The sequence below is a fragment of the Pavona decussata genome, unplaced genomic scaffold (assembly GCF_977016875.1).
Source record: "Pavona decussata unplaced genomic scaffold, jaPavDecu1.1 SCAFFOLD_102, whole genome shotgun sequence".
Taxonomy (NCBI): domain Eukaryota; kingdom Metazoa; phylum Cnidaria; class Anthozoa; order Scleractinia; family Agariciidae; genus Pavona; species Pavona decussata.
Genome location: NW_028145517.1, coordinates 1425685 through 1436286, shown reverse-complemented (window position 1 = coordinate 1436286; position 10602 = coordinate 1425685). Strand labels below are relative to the sequence as shown.

Sequence of the window (10602 nt, the reverse complement as noted above, 5' to 3'; positions counted from 1 at the left end):
GGGTCGGTACGTACATGTAAAAAAAGCCTCTCCAGCTTCCTAGTCAGCTTATTAAATGGGCAAGGGGAAAATGGACCCTGTTAATTGTGTCCCCGTTTTTAAGCGGTTCATGTAATCGAAGGTTAAGGGCAATGGTGACATTGATACTTTATGGATTAAAGACTAACCTTCGAGAGTCCGTATAAGCTTCTGTTGAACCTTTGCCGTCCGCCTTGACAATTCATTTACTTCTCATCGGTCGTCCGGTGAATAAAGCGACCGCGGACAAAACGACGCTCTCACTTATATCCATCTTAATACGTCTGATGTTGCGAAATTTTTAACAGAGTGTTGCACATCAAAAGTGTGTTCCTGGAATGCAACGTTTAAAAATTAAAGCCACGTTTTTCAAACCTTCCGCCATCTTTCTGCCATCGCGCGTGGGGTCTTCTAGGTCCCAGGGTCCGCTCGGAGGATTGGGGGACCTGTTGACCATCGGCAAAGAGGAGCTTGTGCGTCTCTCTCATTTAATTTAGCCTCAACGAATACCATTCATTTTACAGATAAGAATCAAATCTGCATTTTGGTAGACTGTTCAAAACGCTCAAATCACAAATAGTTTACTTCTTATCCGCGGGAAATATGATGCGTGCATGCGAGAAGGGTGCGCCTGTTGTGGGTTGGACTCAGTGATCAGCCGCGCGAACTATCGCCGGCCGATTTTTTACTTTTTTTTTTTTTATTTTTTTTTTGTTCTGTGGCGTGAGCTATTAACATAACCCTTGTTTGCGTGACATTGAATTAAATTCAAGTCCTGGCCAGGAAAACTATAGAAAAGTGGCAGTAACTCCGCCCAATGAATACACGCACAATAAGTTAGTATAAACGAATGTGTCGTTTTATCAACAGAGAAATTCTGGTGGTGACTTTTTAACCGTTAGCCCTTCGTCAGAGCTTGGATTTGCTCGAAACGTCAGCGCTCAAATCTGTTTTAGTGGCCAAACCACATTCGTTTTCACTTCCCACTGACGCAGCACCGCAGTTTCTTTAGCCACTAACCCCCTTATGAACAAGTTGGTAAAATACACTTGATTGTTTGAAATGTGTACTACCTAAAAGGTCAGCCAAAGCGCAGATCCTGCTGTACCGTAAATCATCGAATAAGCGCTCCCTCAATACCTCTAACACTGTCCTGACACTTAAGTCAGTACTATTTCCTTCCTTAATAATGCTTTTCCTAGCTTAAAATTGAAGCACTGGATGCACTCTTAAAAGCAAGGGGTGCCAATAGATGGTTCAGGAAACATTTTAGCAATATTTGTAGGGCAGGTGTCAGATAAAAACGTTGCCTCCCTCTACACAAAGATATTTTTTGCGCCAGCCTCGTTGTCGTAAAATTAGGAGGGGCCTTTTTACTTGGGCTTCCCACAGGGAGACCAAGTTGAAAATTGCCCTTGGTTTTTTTTTTTTTTTTTTTTCCTCATTCAGTCACAAATCGCCGTCTGGGCCTTAAAACGCATGCGCAGGTATCTTGTCGCTGCATGGGTTTGCAAGGGTCGGACATTTATTTAGTCACCGATTTTCGCATTTTCCGAACGAAAACACAACTTTTCGAAGTGGTACATCGAAAGAAGAACTACTAAGGAATACCCAACAGTTCCGATAGCGGAAATCCGAGAAATAACGGCGAAGAAACTGTGCTTCGAGAACAAATTGTTGTTTTATCCAGGCGACGAGTTAGCGGAGCGCGGACATCTCAAATCCTTATTGAGGCCACGGACTTTCTACGAGATTTTTGAGTACTTCTCGGAATTCAACGAAAAGTTACAGGTTTGATCGTGAATTTGTACTGAAATACTATTCTAATTGACCGATTCTTTATATTCTGAACAGTTTTTGCGAAAATTTGAAAAACGTGCCACGCACGGGTTGATAAATTCGCTTCGAAATGGACTGGTAGTTCTTCAAATCGCCTTCGCGTCTCTCGTTTGGCATTTAGAATTATAAGCGTTTCTTTCTTAGGCGTAAACAAAGAATTTTCTGAATAAATTTTTCCTTTAGGAAAGCATTTTGTCTGTTTTTCTTTCTAGTTTAGTTGACAAAACGTGACAACTGCGTAATCTTGCGTAAACAAACACATGCACTCGAGACGGATCAAATTTTGACTATGTGACGCGGGACAAATTTCATCGATTAATGGGTTAAAGATACTGACAAAGAGAAATTCCCACGAAACACCAATTTCAATCAGAATTCTCTTTTTTCCAAAAACAAAAACTTATCCCTGCCCGCTTTGCTAAATCCTGTTGGCCAGATAGATGCACACGATTTTACTGTCAGAACCTTTATTAGATTCTAAAATTTATTACTTAATCGGTCAGTGTAAAACGCGGACTATGGACCGGGCGTAAAAAACGGACAGAGGGTAAAATTAGACCAGGAATATACATTGCTTACAATATACTTGCTTATACTATGCTGTAAAACAATCGACAAATGACAACTGAGGTTTTATCATGCCAACTTTCTGGCGTTTACAGCTGGATATGCCAGGAAAGAAGCCCAAGTTCACGCACGTATGCGTCTTGTTACAAAAGAAAAGGCCTGGGGACGAGGATGTTTCACCTGCGCGGTTTATTTTCAAGGATGATTAAGAAGTTAATAAGTCAAAAAGCTTTGAAATACATAACAATAATGACCTTTTTCTCAGATTGAAGCGCGTAGTTGTGCTCCATAATTTTAAGTAGTGCTCATAATAGTAGAGAATGCAAACCCAAACAAAAGCTATCATGCCATGTCACATTCTCTTCAACTGCATACAAGTCTCAAAGCAAAAGGATTATTATGTACGAATTTCACGTTGCTGACGATCAGTTTGAAATGTTCTGATGTAAAATGTAATTAACTTGATGAAGTAAGCTGTGCAAGATAAGACGTACATTTTTTCAAAGTTCTGAAGGTTAATGGTAATGCGTTTATATACATCACATCACAAAGTCTCATGGTGCGGTTTACAGTTCTTCTGTGGGGTGTCAGATCGGACTTCAGCATGCAAAGGCGCCACTGGCAGCCGCTATCAGTCCATATTTTAATCTCACCTACCCACCCAACCCACGCATGAAATGTGAAAGACAGATAAAATGAGAGATGGAGATAGACCACCACGCCGGGGACTGCGTGCCAACTCTTTTCCAACAGTGTGAGGGTTCATTAATGTCCCACAGATTATTCCGTTGTTCCGCGCGGTGTGCTGTTCCAGGGATTAGTGACATCCCTGATAAACAACTAACGTAAAAGGCAAAGTACTTAGTTCTTATTATCTTAATGAGGGATAGTTTAAAGTTCACAAACACTGGGCCACTAAAACTGTTAGTATGATAGCAGACTACGACATGAAACAAATTAACTAAAGATAAACGCTATAAAACAAACAAAATAGCGTAATAATAAGTCGCTTTTAAAAGGTTTTATTTTTTTAAGTTTTTCAATAACTCTACAGTTGCGGGATAGAATATTTCATGTCTAGAAGCTATCACATTCAGCCTTAAACTTTAATCTATCTGGTTTTGCATCAACAAAAACTGATCGTGATATACATTTAGAAATGTACAGCACAGATGTATATTTTTTGTTTGAAGTGAAATGGCTACTGCAAACCCTTAATTAATGTTTAAACGATTATTTTCGGCAGCAACAAAAGCCGAAATAACCAGAGTAGCCCATCACGGCTTCATTAGCGGTTGACGCTTCACTCCCTCCGTTTTGGCCGCTGTTGCATTTGTAATTGTAGAACAAACCCACCATCTCTCCGTTCTTTGAAGCCTTGCGCTCCCTTCCATACACAGAAACTTCCGCGTCACAATTTGGATACGAACTCTGGGCGCAAATCTGGCTACAGGTTCTCAAGTCATTGGTATTCCTTACCAGCACTGCGTTTCCGCAGCAGCCAGAACCTCCAGTCGGGGTGCTTCCTCTGCAAGCGGCAGCAGCAGCCATGTGAAGGGACTGCCAACCCAAGTCGTAAGCCGAGTACTGATCATAGCCTCCGGAAAGGAGGTTCTGAGGCACACGGCCATGATTATCAAGCGTGGCGAAACCGCCAGGTTGGCCGGCCTTGGCCAGCTGAGCTTTCAAGGTGGCGATCTGAGAAGTGAGTAAAATTAAACTGTTCATCATTCTCAATTTTGACTTTATTTCAAGAAAAATAAATTGGCACATCACATACCACATACCTCCATTTCTAGCTGTTTTAACTTGTGATCAAAAGCCCCTGGGAAATAATGTATAAAAAAAATTAAAAAAAAAGAGGGAAAGAAATGTAAAAGATTAGCGCAATTAAGATTGGGTGATGCAATAACACCTCTTTTCTGTCACTGATGGGAGAAAAACAAAATTTACCTTGAGTGTGGTTATAAACAACTTTTCTTGTAAGGCAAGAAATGGCATCATTCTGTAGATGTGAAGACATAGTTAATTAAGACCAAAAAACACATACAAGTTTTGTTTTGTTTTCAAATCTCTTACCATTAATTTTCTTAAAGTGCTACTGCGATCAAAATTTTACCTTTCCTTTTATCTTCAACATTCAAAAGTATACGAGGAAAGTACTAATAATGCCAAATTTTAAGTTGCAATTCCAACGGGAAGCTCAACTATTTTAAGGGTAATTTCCACATTCGGTTTGCCGCCATTAGTCAATTAAAAATGTCCCCGAACCACACGGAGAGTTGGGCCGAACAGAATGTGACGTCATCTTATCCCTTCATTTCACTGAGAATCATTCCCATTGTCTTCAAACTACCACTCGCGTTAGATTTGAAATCAGAGCCATATTCGGTAGAAGTAGGGAAAGAACTTGAGCATTTCGACTGCTTTATCTCGCTTTTCAATGTCTCCAAGATGATAGGATGACGTCACGAGAGGGAAGCCGCTGAGTTGCAAGGGAGTTTTAGCAACGCGACGGCGACGGCAACGAGAACGTCAAAAAAGCAATAGGTTTTGGAACCAAAACAGCAACTCTGCACGTGAATTAAACTTTTTGGTACATTTCTTTGCCGTCACTGCACGACTAGGTCGTGAAATTTTTTTATGGCACGTTTTAAGGCTGGTTTCCATATGATCGCAGACCTTATTGCGATCTGCGATCATATGGAAACCAGCCTTTATGATGGACGTAAACACACGACAAATAATTTTTCTTTCTCTTTCTAAACTTGGGTGCGTTCTCCAAGATATCATCTCCAGAAAATCTCGCCTACATTTGACATTTAAAGCAAAATGGAATAATTGTGACGGCTATTTGAGTGATGGCGGATGCATTTTACGTAACTTCGGGCAGCCTTTTTAAGGTATAATTTTGTCAGGTTGGTCTGAATTATATATATTTTTTCTTGCAATTTAAGGTCTAAATGTTATCTTGAAGCCCAATAATATCGTTAAAAATAATTTTGATTTTAGTCGCAGTAGCACTTTAAGGTATGCTCAAATGCAGCAGCTGAAAAAAGAGACAATTATATACCACAATATATAAATCATGATGCCGACATTAAACTGTACTGAAACCTTTTGTATTTTCATTCATGTTGTTCATGAAACCTTCGTCGTTTTTGTTAGCCTTGTCTTGGGATTTCGTTGTATTTCATTACAGAGCAGGCTTTTATAGAGTGGTTTTCAAATGAGTGTCGAAAAAAATTCGCGTTTACTTTGGTTTTGCATTACTACGCTCTGTGATTGGTTAACAGAAGTCGAGCCAGTTTCTCAACCAATGAAAATGCAAACCCAAACCAATCGTGTTTTGGCTGAACGCGTTTTCCCGCGCTTGGCGTCGGTTACATGTATTTGCTTCGAATTCTGATTGGCTCGTTGTTTTGTTTACATTTGTTGCGATTGGTATACATATTTTGTTTTTCTTTTTGCTTATCTAGCCACACCATACCACCATATGTACTTCCGCTATTATTTTACCCTTTTCTTTCTGTGAATTCGTGAGTTGTTCTGATGAGTACCTGATGAAGACTGATATTAGCCAGTCTAAACATCGTATTCTCAAGCTTTTTCATGTTGTCTGATCAGTCCTTGCAGTCCGTTTGAGTTTCATTTCTTTTTTTATCGATGTTGACTGATCACGATCCCGTTTGATCAAACGTTGAGCAAGATTGATCGTTCACGATTTTTGCGGTTGTATTTAATCCTTAATTTCTACAAATAAAACGCTTTCACCGTTCACATACCAGGCAACGAGTCTTTACATCACAAGATCCACTCAGGTCGTTTTCACCTGCGCATGTGCCGAAGGCGACTGAAAGACCGCACAGTAAGGTTGCAATGTGGAAGAACGCTTTAAACATTGCCTTGATCATCTTCACTGACAGGTTTCTGTTATTTATCAGAAATAATACAAAAATTTAAGGAGTATGAGAATTTAATAGACTTCGGTCTTAGGCTATGTTTACACTTGGTTCCCGAGCAAGGTGCCCGAGTACGGTTCTCGCTGACCACTAATGTGAACGCACCCTTTTATCAAGTATCCAGGCCAGAGTTCGGGCACGTTGTCCTTGTTTAAGTACAAGATCAAGACCTTGTTTTCGGCCACTGAGGTAGGCACCGGTTCCCTGTGTGCACGCGTTTTTATATTGGCATGGCCTAGTACTCGAGCACCAAGTGTGAACGCAGCCTAAGTGTCAACATAGCCTTAGGTCCCGTTCAGACTAGGCGCCCTGGTCCGGTTCTCGGGCATGGGCACTAGTCTGAACATAGATTTTTCTTTTGGGATCCTAAGCTTGGGCACTTAATCAAAGGGTAATACTCGGGTACCAGTCCTTTGCCAGCACTAGTGTAAACAGGATTTTGTCAGTTCCCGCGCTCTTTCCCTGTGCCTCTATGCAATACATTAAAGAAAATGGCGGGCGCTAGATTAATGGACTGAGGGAACGATTGCTCCTTGGGAGTCTGAATCTAAACAACAATAATCATATGCTTTCCATACATGCCCTTTAAACTCGATTAGTCTACCAAACTGTAAGTTTAGTGAAGTGAACGCGACAACCGGATTAATCATGCATGTATGTATTGGATAGGCCTTATCACGGTTTTCGACGCCATATTGACGAGTAGGCAAACAGGCTTGAAATAACAGTGTTTGTATGGAAATCCGATGTCAAATAATTCTCATAAAACACCGCTTCTGATAAATTCATGAATTGGAAATTTTTGGCACTAAGAAAAGAAGTTTAAGAAAAAAAATTGGAGGGATGTAGCTGCGCCAGAAAGCATCCAGTCGTGTTTTGAACTTTCCATACATTTCCCTGTATTTTTTTCCCGCGAACTATTTTTAGTAGCAGTCACGGCTGTTTCGCTTTACAGACAAATGTATGGAAAGCTCAAAACACGACTGGAGGCTTTCTGGCACAGCTAATCCCTCCAATTTTTTTTCTTAAACTCCTTTTCCTAGAGCCAAAAGTTTCCAATTCATGAATTTTTCAGAAGTGATGTTTTATGAGAATTATTTGACATCGGGTTTCCATACAAACACTGTTATTTCAAGCCTGTTTGCCTACTCGTCAATATAGCGTCGAAAACCGTGATAACAACTATTACAGCCGATCAGGCGCTTATAATCAGTAAGTAACCAAAAAATTTTAGCTGCGTCGTCTTTCTAGGCTTTCGTTACTTCTCATGGTAGAAATCTAAGCCATTTTGAACTTACATGACTACTTTTTGACAGGTCGTACATGCAATTTAATTTTAATTGTTTGCACGGAAAACCAGCCAGCAATAATACCAAGTAAAGGCTTCTTCGGGGTTACCCATCGAAATATACCGCTGTAATTGCCCTAATTCTTCTTAGTCCTTCGCACCCTAAGTTTGCGCGGCAAACTTTACACTTCGTTACACCTTCTCTTTTAATTTTTTTGTGCTTCGAGTAAAATTCTTGGCTAACAACAATATCAGATCATTTATTTTTATTTTTATTATTTTGTCAAGGCAAGGGCGAATTCTTTTGGAATTTTGGTCATTCTTATTGCGGTTCATGAATTACAGGATACTGCACCGAATAGCAGTTCACAGAAGAAGGTAGTTCAGAGTCACCCAGCGATAACCTTCAAGCAAAATATTAAAAATGTTATCTACTGTTTTGCCAGATCGTCTTTTGCTCTTTAAAGATATTTTTGTGTAAATTATACAGATTAATCTGTTCAGATGCTTTAAATAAAAATTCAAGTTGTTGAAAGTTTAGGAAACGGAATTTTATTCCTGAGTTACGAGCAGTTGTTGGTTGTAACAATTTGCCTTTTTAACGATATATTTGCCCCTTCGAAAACAAAAGCAATACGAAAAAAAAAACCGTTTGTCGCCTCTGACAGTTCTGCCTATTCTGATTAAACCGAAAATCTTCCCAAAAGAATGCAATTTCTTTTATCCTGATTGAGAAACCGTATTCGGTCCATTCTGCTCTCACAAATGTTTCTTTCCAAACATTAAGAACAATGCTGCACTTCTTGCATTAACTAGAGAACAATTATTTATTTTTTCGTGCAAACAAAAAAACCTTTATAGACAGCTTAACTTCGCACAGCGTAAAAGGAATAAAATAACCGCTGATGATAGAAAATATAATGGAATATTATTGGTTTTTCACGCTAGAAGACAGACTTTCGTACTAACGATTCACACCGCAATTTACACACATTTTTTGATAAGTGAAACGGTGGCTTGGAAAAAATGTAGCGATTAACACGACTTTCTTATTTATTTTAATTTTTTCCATTTTTCTTTACTTGTGTCAATTAATAGACGTTTCTATATGTTTCTAACAGCTGAATAAAGTCAATAAATATTGTGAATTCTAGATGATTATTCATTGTCATTACTTGCGAATTAATATAAGGTATAATTAATTCCACCCCTGATTGCTTTTGTTAAAGCATAAAAAGAAGATTTTAGTCAGGTTATAAGAGAAAAATTAAGATCGTGCTGATAAATACGGTGTGAGAGTAATAATTGGTAAATTATACGTAATTTTGATGGGCTTAAGTTGAATGAGAATCATATATTTTGACATTTTTGCAAAAGAGCTGGAAATTCAAAAAAAAAAAAAAAAATCAATGCGTTACTCGTACGGCTGAAAATCCTCTCCATGCAATAAATGAGATGAAGTCACAACTGAGAAAAAAAAACTATATGATAGTATCACAGAAAAAAACGTGACAACTTTGTAGAGGATGTTTCCAATTTCAAAAGAATAAACCAAGAAAGGTTAAAAAATATGGAGTTGGAAATTAAGACCTGAAGTTGTTAGAATCGATTAAATTAAACACCTTGTATCGCTTTTGTACAGTTCTGTTAAAGTTGTCAATGTTCCGTGCAATTTTTCTTCCATCAAACTGAAAAGTCATTTGTAATATAAGCTGCACGTACAATTTCCTGGTTATTGTAAGATTCTCTGTTATGAATCTGAAATCTTGAATTTTAAATGCCCCCTAAGTTTTGGAACAGAAGAGTCGAATTCTACTCTCTGTCGCGACTGTGGTTCTGGAACATGGAAAAATTGCATAAAATGTCGGTCTAGCTCACGGCCATTTTCTCCTTCGTACCAGAGGAGTCATTGTTTTGTTGCGATGCAAGTTGCCTGGGACATTGCATCTTGTTACATCAGTTACTTTAATACAACTGACAAATCTTTCCCAACATACAAACGACAACAAAACCGACCAAACATACCTGTTGGATGAAGCTCCAATAACTGCAGTTGTTACTTAAATGAAGCCAGAATAACTCTCACACTGCTTTAATAACTGTCATTCCAGCTTAGAAGTTTGTCGGAGAGCGATGTTAATTAGTTTACCTTCTACCAACAGCTGAACAATTTGAAAGTCTTGTGTCCGTATGGCGTTATTCTTGAATATGTCAAGACTCGCAAGTCACAGGTCTTCTTTTAGCGATGATGGGTGCAAGAAAGTCATTCTTCCTTTGCAAAGTAGTTATTGTATCCGAACGATCTAAAATTTACAAAAATTGATATCAGGTAATGTTGTTTTTGTATGTTGTAAAGGCTATCTCCGGGAATATCGAGGAGTGTATTCAATGATATCGTTTCTTGTATCTTGGTGTAGGAAACAGCTAAAGAGTTTAACCTTTTCCTTTTTGCTTCAAAGCATCACGTAATTATCTGCCTTTAAATGACGTTTTCTTGCGTCAACGAGGATTTAATATACAAATACAGCTTTTCTTTTTTGCTAATTAAAGTAATCGAATACTTACAGACCTCCATCAAAAAGTTTGAAAGTCTTTATCAGTGCCACCTGTGAATGTTTTCAGGGGGATGTTAGGAAATCCTCGTTAATCTTCGAAATATGCAAGACCATCCGTTTGCGGAAACGTCTGTATAGATTATAGATAGGATCATCGGACCATCTTCTCGCTTTTCCTTGTCTTACAATTTCACTTACTCCTTTGCCCTTGCTCTTTCTACTTGAAGATTGATCGCTTGTGTTTAAGCTTTCGTGGTTAAGAGATTCAAAACTTCGTTCGTTCGCCATACTGTAGCTGGAACACTCAGGCAGCAACGCGCGAAGCGAATATAAACAATAAATCAATGCTATGAATAGAGATACCCTCAATCTA

At 38.8% G+C, this 10602-nt stretch overlaps 1 protein-coding gene across 1 annotated transcript; it reads right to left on the bottom strand.

Moving 5' to 3' along the window:
- Nucleotides 1-3415: 3415 nt before the first annotated feature.
- Nucleotides 3416-10048, bottom strand: LOC146471530 (uncharacterized). The gene is made up of 5 exons (XM_085120001.1): nt 9700-10048; nt 6210-6354; nt 4378-4429; nt 4212-4249; nt 3416-4122 (listed from the first exon to the last, which is right to left on the bottom strand). The coding sequence occupies exons 2-5, from the start codon at nt 6336-6338 to the stop codon at nt 3658-3660; spliced, it is 684 nt and encodes a 227-aa protein (XP_084976127.1). The 5' UTR covers nt 6339-6354; nt 9700-10048; the 3' UTR covers nt 3416-3657.
- Nucleotides 10049-10602: the final 554 nt, after the last annotated feature.

Coding starts and splice junctions, on each gene's coding strand:
- LOC146471530 (XM_085120001.1), bottom strand. CDS start 6,338: ATGATCAAGGCAATGTTTAAAGCGTTCTTCCACATTGCAACCTTACTG. Junction 4,430..6,209: donor ATGTAAAGACTCGTTGCCTG/GTATGTGAACGG, acceptor TCACATCTACAG/AATGATGCCATTTCTTGCCT. Junction 4,123..4,211: donor TAAAACAGCTAGAAATGGAG/GTATGTGGTATG, acceptor CTCACTTCTCAG/ATCGCCACCTTGAAAGCTCA.